General features: G+C 43.4%; 1 protein-coding gene across 4 annotated transcripts in view; it reads right to left on the minus strand.

Annotated features, from left to right (window-relative positions):
- Positions 1-20,869, minus strand: part of BTC (betacellulin) — a 245,214-nt gene that overhangs the window by 19,863 nt on the left and 204,482 nt on the right. For all 4 annotated transcript variants that reach the window (XR_011203821.1, XR_011203824.1, XM_069235472.1 and 1 more), the window contains one exon: positions 20,204-20,303. Coding sequence is in view for 2 of the 4 variants with exons in the window: in XM_069235472.1 (XP_069091573.1) it covers positions 20,210-20,303 (94 nt within the window). In the remaining 2 variants the exon portion in view is untranslated. The remainder of the gene's footprint in view (positions 1-20,203; positions 20,304-20,869) is intronic.

A 20,869-nucleotide genomic window follows, 5' to 3' on the forward strand; every position in this document is an offset into this window, starting at 1 on the left:
GGAGTGTTTATGTCTGCGTGCATGAATGCGGGTGTGTGTTGTGTGTGTGTGTTTGCATGTATGGATGTGTGAGTGCGTGTATGCCTGTATGTATGTAGGTGTAGGTGGGTGTGGGTGTGTGTGAGAATGGATGTCTGCATGCGTGCTTGAATGTGAGAATGAGTGTGTGTGCGTGCGTAAGTGAATGAAGGTGCATGAATGAATGGGAGATGTGGAGGGGGGGGAAACCAGGGGAGGCGGAGGGGGGAAGACCCTTATTAGTGACAGGGAACGAATTCCCTGTCACTGATAGTGCCTAACGTCATGGTTTTCGTGGCGGCAAGGAAGCCACAAAATCCATGGCAGTAGGCAGGGTCATAATCCCGCAGGTGGGCTAGTGACGGTCGCCATGGTGGACAGTGTGGTACAAACCACCAATGTCTTAATGGGGAAAAGTACCACCAGCCTGTTGGCAGTACATGTCTCCATTTCATCACCGTCCACTGGGGTCATAATGCCCCCCTATTTGTTTTAGGGAAACGAACTGTGCCATACTATGGGTATGCCTTGCTTCCATGCAGTTCCTCCTATGTACACTAGCAGGTTGATATCTGATCGAAGTGCAACAACTTGTTAGACTAGTAGTCCTTATAGTTCTCCGTTTTTGATCACTACTTGATGTTCATTTCATGGCATGGATGGCCTTCTCCTCCCTAGGGGTGTGGTGCTTCACTGTTAAGGCCTCTCCTTTCCTAACCTCCCATGTTGTGTGTTATAAAGTTCAAATGGTGCGACATGGCCCTCCTTCATAATCTGGTCACGGGTGCACTTATGTGGATGGGCCGGAACTGGCCAACCCTTATACTCGCCCCTGGTTTGGATAGTTATATGTGGTCTCACTGCCCACCAAGATGTGGGAAGGTTGGGTTGGGTTGTGTAAAGAGTACACTGATGATTTAGGGGTAGGGAAGGTTTTGCTCATTATGGAGATATACTGCACATGAATGAGTGTTGCTAAGTTATTCCACATTTTCACAAATGATCCATGTTGAGAATGGATGCTAAGAGCTACAGACAGGAACAGGCAGGTATAAAGGCATGCTTCCTCACTTAGAACGGGACGGGCTGAAAACGTATTTTGCCTCCTATTCCACTACTCTAGGCAAGTAGGTTATTTTTGTGCTCATAAAAAGGGGCGCTCCATTGCACCTTTTAAAACCTGTGGGTGGGGTGAAGGGTCACTATTTATTAGTGCAAGATGTCCTGAGGAACGGTCATGCTAACAATAGTCATAACAAATAGCCTGAACTCAGACTATCCCTCAATGTTAAGTCTGCCATAGAGACCATTTTAACAGTCTCATCCACCTATTTCTTTCTTAAAATTAATAAATGAAAGTGCATGGACACTTACATTCATAGAAGAGCTTTTGTTCAGCTGTCTTCGTCTGGCAGACTCTTAAAATATCATTCATCTTGTGCTTCCGCTCACCACTGTATGGGCAGCATGGGGCATCGGGTCAGCCTTCTTCAGTCATTACTGTGTGCTGCCTTCCCCTCGTCTCATACGAGACCATGAACTGCAATGACTGAAGGACCATTAAAGTGTGTTGATTAGGATGCTGCGCAAAGATCTTGCAAAAGCAGGAGAGAAGGCTTGTCAGTAGCAGGTAGCGTTAAGAAGTGCTAATTTAATTCAGAGAAAGCACCATTGCCTTCTTCAGCTTACCGTTACAGAAAAGTAATTAAAAAAAAATAGCCATTAAGTACTAGAGCGTCAGTACTACTTGAGGCCGTTGTTTCATTTCATTCTGCATGCTCTTAAAAAAACAAAAAAACAAAAAAAAAAATGCCTCTTATCCATTGAAAATATCTCACTGTGGCAGTCTGCCAGTTCATGTCTTCTAGGTTATAATATGGCGTGTGGTTAATATAACAAAGTCCTAATTGTGTTCAGAGAAAGCACTTCTCCACCTCTTAATGTCATAAGAAAGTGGGAAACTGAAACGCTTTCTTAAAATCCAATTATCCTTATTTTGAAGGTTCCAACAACCCACGAGACGAACAGAAGATTAAGGATTGTATGACCTTCCCCAGCTGATCACAATATGGCAGCATTCGGGTTTCTGTTCCACTTATAATTTGATTTGATTTATAATTTATAGAGTGTGCAAATGCCCTTGGGTGTCAATTTTTCTCAAATGTTCCTTGGAGTTGCCTGTAATGCTCTGTCTGACTTTGAGGACCCCCCCTAAAAGCAGTTACTGTCCCTCTTCTCCAAGCCCAGCTAGATATCATCAATTTTCGGCTTGTTTCGGGGATTATAAAGATACAGACCCTACCAGTCGCCAATGCATTCCATTTTGTTACCCTAGTGGCAACCTGGCTCAACCATGCCTGGCACTCATTTGTTTAACTCCATCAGTGCAGAGGACTGTTCCAAGCCGTCTTCTGCATCACACCTTTTGTGCTGAGTACCCTTGTAATGGGCGAATGTTCCCCCGCTCAACTCCCAGCAACTTTCTGCCCTCCTCCCCACCCATCCCCACCTCCCAGGGGGGCAGATTAAAGGCAATTACCTCCTATCTGCCCTGGGGGGAAGGGAAGTCAGAAAGACCACTAGACACCAGGGCGAAATGTATTTATTGAAATCAAATAACCCCCAATAGTCTTTCTGCCACCTACTCTGGGCAGATAGGAGGTGCTTTCCTCCACTCTGCCCCCGGCGGGGGTCAGAAAATCACTTAGCGCACAAGGGATTATATTTGGAGGTGGGAGCAGCCCCAAAGAAATGGGCTATATTCACCCTTACCCTCCTGCCCCAAATGTCTTTCTGCCCCCCCGGGGGGGATATCGGAGGAGGCAGTAAAATTAGGGATGACTTTTTGTGGCAAAACAGGTAGGGGTGGCATGCCTAGGCATTGAGCCTAACTTCACCCCTCAAATGACCCGCAACAGTCATTCTGTTTCTCCCCGCCCTCCCCCAAAAGGGCCATATGATAAGTCTAACTCCAATCTGTCCCGGTGGGAGAGACCGAGAGCCCTCTAGACACCAGGAAGTTTTTTTTTTGTATTGCTACAGCATATGAGGGGGGTGGCCTGCCCACTTGCCTACACATCAGGCTCAACCTCCGCCTCCACCTCCACCTCCACTATGATTCCAGCTGTCTTTCTGCCCCCCATCTTTTTAGCAAGAAGAGAGTATCTGTTTTTTTTTGTTGTTTTTTTTTATATACATATGGGTAACAGAGTTGGGCTGAGTCCTAATATCTACTTGTATGTTGAATGCCTGCACTTTTCGGGCTTAGGTCAACTGCCACCTTGGGAAACCTACCAAACCCAGACACTTCTGAAAACTAGACATCCTGGGGAGTCCAAGGTCATATGCCTCGCGTGGATCCCATGAAGTTTTCTTACATATAATGCCCTTCAAAACCTCAAACTTTGTCTAAGATTGAAATTTACCTTGCATTTCTATGACATAAACTTCCATAATCAGCAAGAATTCACAAAATTCTTACTTGTGCCCCAAGGCAACTATAACTATTGCCCTTGCCATACACAGCTAATAATTCCACATATTACATCACTCATGACATCTTTGATAACCTCAAGAGAAGAAAAGTGTGCAAGTCGGGAGCGTGAGTTGTAGTTACCTCAGGGCACGAGTTATAGTTACTTGAGCTAGTTGCAACAGACCACATTATTATGGGTGGAGACTTCAATATGATCATCGACCGTCTCTAGGACACTACAGCAGAGAACCCAAATATCAAAATTTGATCCCTGTGGGTACTGAAAGACATTTGCGAAATACACGGGCTACGAGACCCATGGCGCTCACAAAACACACGGGCATTGGGTTACACATTTTATTCGGCCCCACACAACACATGGACATGGATAGACTACTGGCTGGTCACATGCACCATCACACTGTGGGCAGACAATATCACACACCTCCCATGCAAGTTATCAGACCACTCCCCAGTCAGGCTCTTCTGTAAGTTCCCGCAGACACTCCCACAAGAGCACAAATGGAGATTCTGCTCCTTAGCCTTACAAGATTCACTCTTCCGCGCCGAATTACAAAAAGCAATTACAGTATACTTCACCCTTAACAAAGGCACAGTATCTAGTCACGCTACACTATGGGAAGCTTTTAAGGCTTATGTAAGAGGGGTTTGCATAGCAAAACAAGTGGGAATCCTGCAAGATATCCGCAGTAGTTTGTCTAGGGTGGAGGGGGCACTGGCAGAGTTGGATCAAGCTGATGCGACAAACCATCTACAACCTAGCGGGAGCCGGCAAACCTCCATTATGGAAGAGTTCCGAGACCTCACTGAACGTGAAACCCACTACATGGGCAAATATGCGTACGCTCGACGATACGAAGAGGGGGTGGGACTGGGCCAGTCCCTGGCAAACCTGCTAAGGTCATCTAGGGCCTCCTCGCATATACCAGAGTTATACAAGGAAGACTGCATAATAGTTACAGCAGGGATACAATCTGAGTTACTCACTTATTACACCCAATTATAATCCGCCACGCAGAGTGGCAACAATCCAGCCCTGGCACAATATCTTAACGAAATAGCAATGGTGTGGTTGACGAACACACAACAACTGTTTCTGGCTGAACCACTCACATGCGAAGAGATACTCCAGGCAATAGAGGGTCTTAATGGGTCAAAGGCCCCAGGGCTTGATGGATTCACCGTTACCTTTTACAAGGAATACCAGACTGAACTAGCACATCTATTAGAGATGTATACCGAAGAGCTAAAAACCAGTATCCTACCGCCAACATTTAGAGAGGCGGTTATTACACTGCTGCCAAAACTAGACAAAAACCTAACAAAATGCGGCTCCTATAGGCCCATTTTGCTATTAAATTTCGATAACAAAATCCTGGCTAAGTGATTAGCAACCCAGCTGGCCCTACTCCTGGACAGTGTCATATCATCAGCACAATCCGGCTTTATCCCACACCAGTCAAAACCCATTAATCTCTGCACATTGTTTGCTACGCTTACCAGAGTCTCCCCCTCAACTCCTGCAGCAGTGGCGCTCTTGGATGCGGAGAAGGCGTTCAACTCATTGGAGTGACCTTTTTAACTGAAACTCTGTGGAAGCTTGGCATCCCTCATCACTTCCTCTCTGTAATAAAGCTTTTATAAACTGATCCGACGGCCAGACTTAGAATCAAGGACACCCTGAACCCGCCCTTCCAGTTCGCACGTGGCACAAGACAGGGATGCCCGTTGTCACCCCTTCTTTTTATCACTGCCATGGACTAATTAATAAGACACCTACAAGAAAAACATACCCATAGGGGGTTCCAATTCAGAACCGGACAACTGCTTATGTCACAATCCGCAGATGATTTACTGCTGTCTTTAAGGAATCCTGAGGACAAACTGCATCCAGTCCTACAAGAGGTGGCCCTATTTGGGACATACTCAGGGCTACGGATCAACTGGTCCAAATCAGAACTCTTCCCCTTTACAGACAGGACATCACCCAGCCACTTGGCTTTCCCGCTGAAATTCCCCAATGACCATGTCAAGTATCTAGGAGTACACATCCATAGAGATAAGAACCAGGTGACCCGACTCAACTATGGGACTGGCTTGGACAGACTGTCCGCACAAGTGGACAGGTGGATCCGCCTCCCACTGTCAATGGCGGGACACATAGCCATCATTAAAATGGTTGTCCTCCCCTGATTTTTATATATTTTCGTAAATATCCCTATACCACTCTAAAATTCCTTTTTTTGGACCTCAGGAGACCCCTTACACATCTGATTTGGCCAGGCAGGTGCCCCAGGATCTGCTGGGATATCTCGACACTTCCCTAAGAACGCGGTGGTTTCGGCAACCCACACTTTCAATTGTACTATATGATCCCACATGGTCAAGGTCAAGGTCAATTTGAAATGTTGGTACCATCCGGACGCCAGACTGCAGTTTAGCATACCCGAGAGATGCCTTGTCTATCTGGCCCCCTTGCACTCCCTCCTCCCGAGGGGATACCCATTGGACCCCAACGATATACAGTCTCACCCATGTGTTGGGTATGGCGTAAGATGGCTCGGCTCCTCAATACGTACCTTCTCTACTCACCTGCAATTCCCCTACCCAATCCCTCATGGCTCCCCATGACCGAGAAAACACTAGTACAGCGCACGCTCTCCAAGTTTGCTCTCTACACACTTGGCGATCTGTTTCCAGAAGGACAGGTGTACTCAAGGACAGAAGGCGCACAATTCACCACTGCAACTCACATGGACCACTTTGTACTTAGGCGCCTCCAAAGCGCCATACGAGCGCAAACTCCCACATACCCATTAGAACCAGACGACTTCACACCACTGACCCTGTTGGTTACTGACATTGATGGGGACAGACTGATATCTCGGCTATATCGCACATGCCTTACGCTATTACCGATACAACGCCAAACTGCTCGCTGCCTAGGAGGGGGACCTGCGACGGGACAGCTGATCACGAATAAAATATTGCCTGCAAGCTGCTTACAAACTCGATAAATCTCACTGAACCACCACCATAGACTCATACACTACACATTTCTACGATGGGTGTATGTCACGCCAGAGGCTCTAGCCAAAATAGACCCCTCACGCTCATCGCACTGTCCTAAATGTCAAGCCCCTCAAGCAGACTTTGCACACATGACATGGACATGCCCCCTACTGGCAACATATTGGCAGGATATTTTTAGCATACTTTCTTTAATGATTGAAACCACAACAGAGCCATGCCCTCTGCTTGCACTGATGGGCTATGTAACTGGCATACCTCAATAGGCACGATCGTATACAGCACTAGCCCTACTCTTAGAAAAACGCAAACTTGACATATATTGGTGCAATAAAAAACTGCCCACAGTGGGAGCATGGCTGCACAGTCTTATCTATTGCGATATTAACAGTGAAATATACACAGAATTCCAGCCACTTACATCATGCCCCAAAAACATATGGCAACCACTGCGTAATTACCTATTATCTGCTGATTCAAACCCAACACAACATATTGTTGGAGGGCCGCCCGCGGAGATGATAATAACAGAAAATAGGGGCCAGGCAATGCTCGCCTAATTGTTACACACACACTTAGAAAGGGTCGGCAGGATGTGATGCCTGTTCAGGGGTGTGGAATTTATTAAAATATCTACTTGTCCAGGGGACAGGTTGCTTCTCAAATCTACTTGTCCTGTAAAAAGATCTACTTGTCCCTTTGGTGCCATGTAGTGTGGCGACAAATTATGGCAGCAATCTCATTATGTAAGAGCTCTGATAATAGCCTCTCTGATTATGCCAGGGCTACTACCTTAGTAGGGCTTGAATACTTGCAGTTTCAATCCCTACTGTAGCAATTTCTTTATTTTTCCACCTTTCTGCAGATCTGCATACTGGGGCTGGAGGAAGCAGTAAGCAATAGTTCCAGGGCTGAAATGCCTTTGAGCCTGCAAACCTACTAACCTGCATGTTTTAAAGATTTTCACCAGCTTCTCTCTAATATTTTCCCATAATAAGAAAGGTTGGACATTTACTCCTGACAATGGCAGAATTAGAACTTCTTCCAGGGTTGGGAAGAAAGTGGCTGGAGGGAAAATGAACTTGCAAATGCTCAATAGATTTTCACATGAGCAAATCTACACATCGTATTTACCCATGCTAAAATACAGTTCACAAATATTTTATAGGGTCACTTTTGTGACTTTCTTTAAGACTTTGGGGCCACATATCAGTAGGTTCAGATTTGCGACCCACAAATTACGAGTCAGAGAGACTCGCAATTTGCGAGTCGCAAATCCAAATGTAGGATGGCACCATCTGTGATTCGCAAGGGCTTCGCAAATGCCCACCTCATGAATAATCATGAGTTGGGTCGCAATTTGCGACCCCCTTGCGAATGGTGGCCCTCACAGGGATGGTGGCCTGCTGGAGACAGCAGACCACCATGTCTGTGACTGCTTTTTAATAAAGCTGTTTTTTTGTTTTTTTTGTAATGCAGTCCGTTTTCCTTAAAGGAAAACGAGATGCATTACAAAAACGAAAAATGAAATGTTTTCGTTTCATTTTTTCAGAGCAGGCAGTGTTCCGCAGGACCACTGCCTGCTCTGAAAAAATGTTTACATTGACATTCACAATGGGGAAGGGGTCCCATGGGGACCCCTTCCCTTTAGCGAAAGTGTTAGCACCCATTTGAAATGGGTGAAAACTGCGATTGGTTTGCGCCCGCGTTCGCGGTCACAAAACAATCCTACATTGCACTGCGAGTCGCAATTAGGAAGGGAATACCCCTTCCTAATTGCGAGTCGCAAACCCGTTTTGCGATTCGGTAACCAGGTTACCGAATGGCAAAACTGGGTTTGTGCATCGCAATGTGCTTTTTGCACGCCGCAAACAGCGAAAGTCGCTGTTTGCGACATGCAAAAAGCTACCTACATGTGGGCCTTGGTCCCTAATTAGGTCTGGTGTTAACAAAACATTTTGTTTTTATTAAACTTCTATTTCTCTCTCTTTCGGCTGGCTTTACTGTGAGCGATCGCATTCTGATCTTCCACAAGGAGCATATTGGCACACAAGGTAGTTTTGTTCAGTGTCAGGAACTACAGTGGCAATCATTGACGTAACGAAACTGGAGGGTGCCCCTTTGCAAAGAACATGGAGGAGCCCCCTCTCCAGACTCACTCAGGCCAGGTGCTGTGCTGAAGGGGCCCCCAGGAGGGCGGCTGCGGGGCCTTTGTTATGCCACTGGTGGCAACGTGTGCTTTTAGAGTTCAAAAACTTTTTTTTTTTTTTTTTGCCAGTGTTTGTTACAGTGTTGAGGGCCTGATAGCTCCCACAACAATAAAGTGTTACAAAAGCCATGTCAAAACAATACACGCATTGATGAAACTAAACGACTTATAAAAATATGTCAGATCAGATGGCTTTGTCAGTGTTTGTTTATTTTCATGCTTGCCATAATCGTGTTGAAAATGGTTACACTGATTTTCCATTAGAAATATTTTTGGGAAATACTAGCATGCACCAACACATTTTACTAAATGACACTTCATTTGCATCTAATCAGAGAGCATTCTGGGAGCATTATACTTAGCCTCATAGCCTAAACTTTTCAAACGTGTATACACGTTTTTTTTGTTTTTGTACTGGAACCAACATCAGTAGTGAAGTGTGACCTTAAAACATTTATTTACAGCACTCACCCTAATAATGAAGGATTTCAAATAATGAACCATAAATACAAGTTCGAACAGCATTATCTTTTGGAAACACATTACCTCAACTGCAGAGAGTTCCACTCTCTGTAAACAGGCAGCCAAAGGGTTTGTGCTACAGAGGGTTGGGCCTACTTGTCCCAAGGACAAAGTAAAAATAAAAACTTGTTGCCCTTGACCCCAAACAAGATGTCCAGGGCGTCGGGCGATAGGAATTCCACATCCCTGCTGTTGCATACAAGAACTGTGCTGTCTGATATAAAGAATTGTACTATACTTTGAACTAATGCAAGCAATCTGTGCTTTTCCTTTTTGCTTTTTATTTCTGTAACACTTGTTGACAAAAAATTAAGTAATAAAAAAAATATATATAGTTACTTGAGCTAACCATAACTATAACTGCTAAATTTCTATGGTTTTGTGGGAGTAAATTCAGAATCAAGCTATAAACTTTTTTAAAGATATATATATATATATATATATAGATATATGATCACATTTTCCATAAATGATAGCGGTAAGCGAGCTGGGAAGAGACGGGCAGCTTCAACATGACATCAAATGGAGAGCAACTTGGACAAAAGTAGAGGAGGGCAGGGTGCCGTTACCTTATTGGTATGCAATGCTGCAGTGCTCTCCTCCCTCTGGATAAAGAAGAATGGACAGTGTTGCAGAGTTCTCTGCATCTTTATCCAAGACTTTGCCCCAGCCACCTGCATCTCCCATTTCAGGAGCACCTGTGGGAGACTTGTCAAATGAATAATTCCAGCAGATGTGAATGAGCTGGTGACGGTGGCAGAAACAAGGGAGGGGCTGGCATGTTAACACTTAAATTTTCCTGCTGAGCCAAATGCCTCTCAAAGACACATCACTGTCAGTTTTGACACTGTCCAGATCTGAGAGGGAATGGAGTAGAGGGAGTAATCATTTCATCGCCCTGTGCCTCCAAAAAATGAATGTGACTGTGTAATGTAACTGGTGCTCATCTAAAGCGTGCCAATACTTGGTCAAGCTTGCACTATGTAAAACTGCAAAAACTAAGTACCCCTTGGGGGGGAAATATCTGCTTTCGCACTCAATATTACTCTGTCCCGTGACTTAAACTCCCCATTTTTAGGTCTCGCATAGATTGTGCTTGCTCGGTTTCTTTGAGACTTGTTGTTTACTTTTAGTGGATATGGAGGCCTGCCTTACCTCTGATGGGCTACAAAGCCACTCTCAATTGCTTGCTTCCTGCTGGTCAGTTCTGCCATCAGCACTTCCCTCTTCTTACATGGCACCCTCCCCCAGAGCATGGCCCAAGAACTGTGTCCTTACACTGCTTGCAATTTTCAGATCTATTTTTTTCTTTTTGTTGAGCTACGCTACAGAAAGCATGTTTTGTAGCTGGCTCTGTCCCCTCCGACCATCTGTTTGTTTCTTCCCTCTGTGTTGCGCCTCCCTCACATTGCCATGCTGACTTTCCACCCAGCACAATAAATACTCCAGAGGCTTGATGCCTTTGTCCCGTCCTGCTTCATGAAAGGTTTTGACTTCATCTGGATAGTGTCTGGCATCCTATCCCATCCTTACCCAGTATTTCACAGGGTTTTAAAACACCATGTGCTGTGAACTGTTCAAGGAAGCTTTGTTTGTGTTCTTCACTGGTTTACACTTAGAACTGCATCCTCTGCTCTGATCCTGGACCTCCGGATTAAAGGTGGTTGTCATTATTAACTCTGCCAGACAGATGCCACACACATAGCAGAGCACTGTAGCGAAACAGCTGTGTGCTTTACAGCTCCTTTCCCCTTGTTCCTTTTAGAAGGAGCACGGTTCTTTTGCAGATTGTATTTTAGTGTGCTGGGGAACAAGAGAAACAAGAATTTGCAATGCAGCGGGTCTCGCGTTTGCTCATGTTAGAGCTGATCGCGTTGTAAACTCCTAACCCGACTTTTCATCTATCGGCAAAAGTGCTTTTATGTACGTAACCCAAAAAAGTGAAATTAACTGTGTAAAGCACTCGACTTCTCTCAAGCGAAATCGCGCTAGGAAAATAGAGAAAAAGTAGCCCACGAGCCAGACAGAAAACAGCGAGCCTTGCATGCTTTCTGTACTTGCTCTCTGCGCTCGAGGAGGGCTAACCACCGGAAAAGGCATGCCTTCCACTAATGAAAGCAAGCAGATTTTACTAGGCAAGCCACCAACCAATGAAACACACTGACGTGACATCGACAGGGCTCCGAGCCCTTTTTTAATAACTAAAGCGTCTCACTGCGATACGCATGCGTGAGCGCATGCAACGCAGGCTCGACCCTAAAAAGGTGCGAGCTGTGTCAAGCAGGGTGTTTTAAACTGCAGGGGGGGAGCACGCTGGTCCACTGCTATTTCAAAAGGACTACAAATAGCACAGGACGTGGCATCTGTATGAAAACAGCTAATAGTCGAAATTGCAAATATGTCTGCGGTTGTTTCCATGGTGTCTCTTACGAGTTCACCCAGTGCTTTCTAGAAGAAAGAGGAAAAACTATAGGTACATTTGTATAGAGAACAAGCATGTGCAATGCAGTAGGGTCTCGCCTTTGCGAGAGTTAGAGCTATTGGCATTGTAAATGATAATGTCTTTTACCTATGTGTTCTGGTTTGGTTTCACTCAAGGGTTTCGTCCCTGCAAAGTGGTCAGAAGAAATGGTTTTGGTCCTCACCTATTGCTCGTTTTGAGCCAAGTAAATTGCAGATCCTTTATAGGGGCTCTCTCACCAGTACTGATCAAGAAGGTTAAACTAGATGCAGAAGTGTTTCGAGTGAGGAAGGGACAATGCATTAGATATTAGTCTCCTGTCAAAAGATCACAACATTATAATGAGGCATACAAACTGGTCAGCATTATATGATATGAAAGTTCGTGCTCTTGATTCAACAGAAATAAAAAATAAAAAAAAGAATCTGAAATTCATATCATTTGACCCGGTTTTGTTCAAGGGACAGAAAGAATGACATTGTATTAGGCAATAGCCCAGTTATTGGACAATTGGCACAATGAAGGGATTATATGGCCCCCATAAGAAGGGCCACTGGTGGGAGTTGAGGTTGAACCAGAACCGGAATGCGATGCATGTCCAGAGTCTTTGAAAGAATCTATAGGCCTGGAGAGGTGGGAAGATCAGACACACCAAGCCCCTATCTATTCAGAATCAGACTTCATGCTAATCATATGCTTTGAATAAGAGCAAGATATGCATGTAGGTGTTCATGCAACCTTCCCCTAATGCTTCTAAAAGTAGGGCTCCCAAGCTCCAAGAGAGGCACGTCTTATGCATCAGACAGGGCTGCATCACTGCAATGCTGCCACCAATTCTAGGCTATGCAAACATCTGTTGATTTACTATGTACAAAGAATTATCCTTTTGTAAAATTTGACATAGGTGTGTTTTTTAATTGTACAAAGAGTACTCTCTAAGAAATACCCCATAAACAGCCCGTTGTTGTTTAAGGAAAACACCAACTATTAGTTAGGACATTCAGGTTCCGGTTTCAGTGGTTTGCCGTGTGGAGGAGGGGTAAGTGTTACGTAATCATTAGGTTTTTCAATTCTTGTTACAATGGAAACTATCACATGAGTCTGATCATCACAATGGCCGATATCTGGTCAAACAGGCTAGTTCTGTAGATTAATGCACATGATGAATAGAATCTTGCACATCAAAGGTTCCCATCACAACGGGCTATTTTATTAAGGTAGATTACATGAGTAATACAAGGCTGGAAATAAAAGTTATTAGGGATGATAGACTGCAAAATACTGATATGCTCAGGGCACCAGTTTACAGCAATGAAAAGCTGGGGCATAGATTGTGAAGCACTTTCAGACATACCGCTGGTTACTCCTTAGTATTCTTTGAAATGCAGTACATAGGATTGCACCCTCCGGAGTGCTGGCAACGACGACAGGGGAAGAATAAAAAAATCTTTCTCCAAATGTCACTTCCCTCGACCCCCTTTAAGGCCACACCCGTTTGCAATTATGAAAGGGTGGTCAGGAATGCAAAAACTACACCCCGAAGATGTGGAAGAGTTTATGGCACTCATATGGCTGCATGCGACGCTTGCTCGGTAACTGGTGAGCATATGAGGCAACAGTCAGTCTTTTCCCCTGTGCATTCCCCCAAAGTCTCTCACATGCACAAACTCGCTAAACAATAAAAACACCTTTGATTAAAAAGGCAAACTTATTTTGCTAATGCTTGCATTATTTCAATTGTCATTTTGTAAATGAGCGTGAGAAAGAAAGCAGACTGCTGCCGAGGAAAGCAGCTTTCACGTCTTAAATAAACAGTCAAGAGAGTCATGGTTGACTCTCTCTCCCTTGAACTGCACACATAATAACATTTTCTGTAGCCCTTTTTGAGTGGAATGCAGCTCAACTTTTTAATTAGGCTGTCCATGCACTAGATAACATTGTATTCAGCTAATTTGGTACCATTTGGCATTTGAAAGGAAATCCGAAAAAGCAACATGATGTGCAATGTTGAAAAACATGATCGTTCCCGCCCACCACTCACCCACCCTGTCACACCAAGTCCAGTTAACAGAGAGCCTACATACATTGCAGGGCCTGCTTTGATATCATCGGTCTGCCACTGTCAAGTTCTGCCCTAGTAAATGTTAAGCAAAATAGAAAACATAAACACATCCTTGGGCCTTCCTTACCAGTTGGGCTTCTCTCCTGGCAGATCTGTTGAAATGAGTGAAATCAAAACCATGTTACAGATTGAAAGGCTAGAAAATCGAGGCTTATGCTTTTTTTCCAAGCAAAGAGGCAAGAGGGCGGTCATCAGATCCTGTTGGCTGGCAACAATTCAGTGCTGATAAGCTGGCGATCAAATCGCAACAGGCTCCGTCTGCTTGCCATGGAGACAGGTTTTGGCGTGAGTGCAATCATTGTCCTGGCTCAAATACTTGGGTTCTTCGTATTTCACATTGGAGCCATCCACAGCCCAGCCCACTACTTCTGGGAAGTCCCCCAACTGTGATGTAAAGTGTTGCCGGAGGAAATTGAAACTAGACACAGAAGAAGTATGAGGAGGCATGCCTTCAGCCGTGCATCAGCAACAATGAACGGTAAAATAAAACAAATAAGTAATGTGGTGGAAGGGGTGAGGGACATGACGGGAGCCCCAGGCACACAGGGAGATGGGGAAGACATGGGAGGAGGCGGGAGGGAGGAATGCAATATTAAAATGCACACAGCCACGGACACCTAACCTGAACACAGATGATAAACCAAAGCACAGTCTTACAGTGCTTGGTCCCTGCTCCCTAAGAGAAAGGAGGGTGGGACGAAAAGGCAGGACTGACCACTAGCAAGCAAGGATTATTAAAGGACACTGAATCATATAAATGAAATGGCCTGAAGCCCACAAGACAAGTATATAATGAAATATATACAAGAGGTCTCGAATGCTCGACCTAAAAATCAGGTTAAGAGGGGATGTTCGAGCATGTGCAAGATAGCTCAATGCCGATTTTTGTGTGTTCAGTTTTAAGGCAAAATCCCAAATTGCTTTTTTAACAAAACATCTTAAAACAAAAAAACAGAATTGCACTGTATACATAAGGGTGAGGTAGGAAAAAATTGACTCTTCTTCTCTTTGGGCACCTGGTTATCTATGGCAGGCTTTATGCCCCCTAGACCTTTCAGATCTCTGCTCAAGATGGCAATATTATGCCACCTTAGCATTGATTTTTCTGTTTCCTAACACGTGCTAATGCTGAAGTACGAATAAGAGTTTTTAAAACATACAGTTTTAATTCAGCCATTACTTGTTTTGAGTTGCTTCGAAGTTGCTTTTGTCCTACTTCATAGATTGTCCTGTCTTTCTTGCTTAATTTTTTTTAATAAATATATTTCCTAATTTATTGGATGTTTTGGTTGTGAATTCAATCCTTTATGCTAAAAGTACGGTTTGTTTCAAACTGATTTATGTTTCTAAATTTACGAGTTGGAGAGCAAATTGTAGCAGGAAAAAAAAACTATCTTGTTAGATGATTATAGGCCCGGTTATGTCAAATCCCCTTGCTTAATCCGCACATACAGCTAAAATATAAAGCGTTGTAGCTCAGCAGTTTTTGATGAACGTTCATTTATCCGGCATGCTGCTTGCTGCTTTAAATGATAAGAGAGTGACACACGCATTCCTTTTGTATTCAGCTGTTTTTTTTTTTTTTTTTACTATTTAACCCTTGGTGATTTTCTATATTCACTTGATTTTTGGTACATGTTTTCTAATGTTTCGGATGTTTTACTTACCATGCAAATGTTTTATTAAAAAAGGGGTTGTTTTAACTTTGTGTATACGGGTTGGACAAAGTATGGTATGTGCACAGAACTGTTCATCATATACGCATGTGCTTGTTTGTCAGGTTTTACTGTTTACTCCATTTGGTCAATGTGTACATTGAAACAAAATTCATAGCTGGCAAAGTAAATCCTATTTCAGTTGTATTTATTTTAGTATTACGTTTCCTGTTCTACTGTTTCTTTTGGACCTGAATGAAATGCCAAAAACGTGGTTGCACAATGACTGTAGTACAGGGGTGTCCAAAGTAGATCCAAGATGACCCAATTCATGCCTGAATTTCATGATATTTACTTTTCTTATAAGTTCCATTTAGATTTACAGTATGCACATATATCTTATGTGTAAGCTGAAAATCTTTTATGAGTCCAGCACTCCTAAATCTGCACTTGACACCCCCACTGTAGCAGTTATAACGATCTTCCAGAGGATTGGGAGGGTGGCCAGGCTTTAGTGCATATTGGTCTCTGGAAGGACTTTGCAACTAACTTGGTCTTCTCCATATTTTTTGTTGGGCTGCTGTTAGATATTCGCCGTTTCTTAATTTTATGTGCACATCTCATCTATCTGCATCAAGCAGATTCATCAAGACACTTCTAGTAGTCATATTACAGAAAACAAATTATGATATCCGTTTAGTGTGCAGCATCTTCCATTTGCAGCAGTACTGTCTTGGGAATGTGGGGTGCCTTTGAGTACTGAGGACAGAAGTGCAGTTGTTGGTGTGTTATATGCTTAAGCATTATGTTTCACATATTAAAATGAGTATCTGAGGATGCATGCAGAAATGTGTGAGGTGGTGTTCTGTGAGAGCATGATGAACTAGTGATTGGTAATCTGCAGTGACCAGAGTTTAGGGTAGACCACGTGTGCTTCTAGTGGTGAGGCATGCATATACTTTATTATGCCAAGTGTTACTGGAATCATTGAACACATTGTTTATTACCTCTGTGGAGAATACCTTTACGAAAATGCATACTCTTTGGCACATTGCTGTTGCAATATCAACACCTGTGTAAGTTCTGTTCCGTGATGATGTACTTGTGCTTCTACGAATGTCAGCTGTCTAGGGTACTGTTGGACTTTGCTACCAATTAGTTATCTGGATAAAAGACATGTCAAGCATTAACCTGTTAAATGAACTTGCCCTTTGCCCACACCACTTCATTAGAATTACCAGGGCAAAAGAAGCTGTTGCAAGTACATTAAAAATGCAAACCCGTGATTAATTTGTAGAGCACTTTTGTAACCGGAGTGGAGTGTGGCCACAAAGCAAAACGCGTTCAACTCCTTAACAATTTACTCTGGGTCTGATCTCAGCAACTCTAGGTGTTTCCTAATTTGTAGGATGTTTTGGCCATGAATAAAATCTTTTTTTGCTAAAAAAAATACAGCTTGTTTCAAACTGGTTTATATTTGTACACAGGAAACAGTAGGGAGAACACTGCTTTACACTCCAGCATGCAGGTTGCCCCAATGCACTATGGTAAATGCAGTACAAACTTGTGCTTACTTCATTTGTCTGTAGTTTTTCACCTTAGAGGGTGCAGCTAGTGCTGCATATCTCTAGGCTCGTGTTTCTAGGTTTAGCCCTTCACCAGTAGAGGGCAGCAGGCTTTTTTTAGGGTTGCTGGAAATGCTGCCAAAGTCCCTCAGGTCTCAGTACCACTCAGTGGCACACAAGTGCACCAACCAAAGCTTGTCAGCTTGCTAGCTCAAGGGAGCCTTTTTAAACAGGCAACAGTAGGGTGCACACTGCTTTACACTCCAGCATGCAGTTTGCCCCCATACAAGACGGAGAATAAATTGTAGCTTTGCCTCTAGAGAATGTTCTGTTAGCAGCCGGCTTAGGCATCGTCTCCTGGGCTGCAATAGGTTTTTGGATGAGAGTGTGGTGTGATTAGTAATTCACACAGGCACAGAGCTAATCCAATGGTGGCTTCTGGGAACATTAATGTTGAACATGTGCACCAGGACGTACCCTTGAAAGTGACGTGTGGGCTTCTCTTTCTTAACACTGGAAAAGCATTGCTCAAATAGTAGAGAATGTAAATGACACAATCATTGTCAAAAGCAATAGGTTTCTGCTATGCAAGATCTATTGGCTTTGTCATTTTTTTTTACCGATGTTATACAGTAGTGCAACTATTGTGCAGTATTGTCAAACGAAAGAAAAATGCTACGACACAGCCAGTGTTGTTGACCAATAGACAGTACTTTTTCCCTCTAAGCTGCTGCACAACATGGCTTAAAAATAATTGGCAAAGCCAGTGGATCGTGCATGATTAGTTGGGCTTTTTTTTATTTGATTTATTTTATTTTAAATAGCACAAACTCAGCCCTGAAGTTATTGGAGTGCTTTACATGAGCACCAGTTACATTACACAAGGTTGCTTTAATTTTTTTGAAACTTTTTAAGGGACAGTGATGTGTCTAGAAACACAAACCCAACATTGTGCTAATACTTTAAGAACCCAACACAGGCACATTGTGTTGGTTTTCACAGCCAGTAAGACAGAGGGCTCGGATCACGTTGGTCTTGAGACCCCGAGGACTGGGCTCAGCTAGAGATGGCCATCTTCCAAAGCAAACATGGACTTCTCACTGCTGAACAACATTTCCATTCTCTGCCTTTTCTATTTCCTTTCTCTGGGTTCTGTAGGATTGCTATCTGAGATTCGCAGTTCAAATCAGTGGTGTGACAAAAAATTGCTATCATCTAGTAATAGTTTACTAAAAGAAACTATTAGATTAGTTAGGTTCCATCAGCAGTAAGCCTAATTGGACTTTTACAACACCATCTATATCGGTCTACCTCAAGCTTCTCCAACAAGTAGCTTGTGAGCTACTGGTAGTTCTCCTACTACTTGTAAGTAGCTCTCCTGTACACAGCCCACTGAAATACATTTGAAGCTTTTGCTTAGTTGAAGTAATATATGTATACTAAAATTTAAAATCAAATATATGAATAGAAAATGTGTGCATTTTAAGAATTCATAGTTTAAAGAAAAATGGCTGAATGGCCAAAATATATTAAAAGCTGATATTTTAATTGCTAAAAATCTAACTGTGTCAAGCAGTTTATTACGAATATTAACTTGGTGCTAGATGCACTGAAGCAATGACTTATGTGTAACGGCTGAATTTCCAAAATATATTTAAAGCGGATATCTGAGTGATAAAAATCAAAGTGTGGGGGAGACTATTACTTCTATTATTAACTTTGTGCTAGGGGAACTGCAGGTGTGGCAGTTATGTATTACTCATGTAAAGGAATTCCACATTGATAAAGCATTTTATTTACATTACTGCAGGCAGCCGTGCGAAGCACAGTGGTGGTCACTGCGGGGAATCTTGCATATGATGGGAACTACTACAATCCTGTCGGGTGTGATTACTACTACCTCTCTACTATTAGTAACTCTTGGGGATTTTTATTTAACAAGTAGCTCTTATTAAAAGAAAAATGTTGGAAGCCCCTGGTCTACCTTATAATTTGCTGGGCAGACTTAAGGGCTGAGACCAAAGCAGCTGCATCATCTTCAGTCTAAAAAGGATGGACCACATAACCATGCCTGAAGTTGTTACACGGACCCTAGTGCAGGAAATGATGCTCTATAAAACGCTGTATTATAAGTAATGCTCCATATGGCTGTCTCTCTCTGCCATATGGAGCATTACTTATAATACAGAGCATTTCTTACCATATCCCCAGACAGACAGACTTGGTGGGACTCCCAGGCGCTGTTAGCCAGTCCCCAAGTTTGGTACACAAGAATGGAAGGGTGGTTTGATTTATTCTTCGAGAGTACGGCGTTCGACTCTAGGGACATCTCAGTGCCACAGAACATTCAATCAAGTACTTTACAGTCTGGTATAATAGACATTAAATAATGAATGTGAAAAAAAATCTGTAAAATAAAAACATTCCGACAGTCTTCCTAAAGGTGATTTGAGAGTAGACTGGATAAACTGGAGAAAAAGAGTTCCACAATGGAGCACTGGTTGGGGCTAGGTAGTGGAGGGAGGCAGTGCTGAATATGGAGACCTAGTAGCGTAATGGGCGGGCCTGTTTGCAATCTTTAAACTAAAGTGTCCTTTGGTAAAGGAATTCTATGTCTCAAAGAAAACTTTGTGTGCATAAGAATAGTTTTAAATTAATCCATTGTTTTACTGGTAGCCAACTGAGGCGTGACTGCATTTGTACAGCCAAGCTACTGAAATCTCTTCACATACCAAGTTCAACCCATCAGAAAATCTTTTCACGGAGAAAACTGGCTTCCTACAATTCAGATTGGCCCTTAAAATATTTTCATACCAGTCTACTGCTTCCCCTCTAGCTTACGAAACATTTAATGGATTGAAACTCACTTTCAAAATGTACTTTTCTACGTAGCCTCATTGTTCCCTGGGCAGTACAAACCCAGAAGCTGCACTGGTGACATCGCAATCCAAACAATCAAATAAACAATAGTGCTGTAAATAATCATCTGATTAAAAAAAAAACACTCAGTTTGTGGACCCTGCAGAATGGGATGCAGTTACAGCCAGATTTCAGCCGCAAACGCTAAACTCAGTGAGCCATTTTGCAGCTGTGCATGTTACAAATATATACATACAAGGACTTACCTTTTTCTAATCCACCAAATGTTCCGGACCCCTCTCAGTGAGGCTTCTACACTCATCATGTAACGAGACCGTCTGATTAGCTTCATCGACAACCGATACGCTGAAAAAAAGGACAAATGTATTTTGCTACAGCTGTATTGGATAGCCTAACTAGCACCACTATTAACCATTCCTGGATTAAACTAAAAGCCGTCAGGACAGAAACACACACACACAAAAACGTAACTGTCTGTTATAATTTACAAGCCGGGAGCGAACACACTCTTCATTGACTATCACTGTACGACCCGATTAAACGGGAGATGGACATTTGCATTTGTTTTCCAGCCCTATCAAAGCAATTCAGGAGTTAGTGAGCGGCCTGTCAGGTCCTGAGAGGGCCCTGAATAATAGCCAGCGACACAGTAGTGGAGGTGTACATCCGCTTTATTCACTCTCGCCTTACAAACTGTCTTCGCGCCCTTTCCGCCCCTCACTTGTCACCTCCCCTCACCTCATCATCGCCCAGTCCATCCCGACCTGGCCAGAGGGGTGGTATGGCCTCATCACTCTCGTGCTCTTCTGGTGGTGTAGTCCTGCGCTGGTGACGACACCACATCCCTCCCCAACGGGGAAGGGAATCTTTTAACATGAACATCACAACTAACTGGTAACAAGTTTACTTTG

This window comes from Pleurodeles waltl, chromosome 1_2 (assembly GCF_031143425.1).
Source record: "Pleurodeles waltl isolate 20211129_DDA chromosome 1_2, aPleWal1.hap1.20221129, whole genome shotgun sequence".
Taxonomy (NCBI): domain Eukaryota; kingdom Metazoa; phylum Chordata; class Amphibia; order Caudata; family Salamandridae; genus Pleurodeles; species Pleurodeles waltl.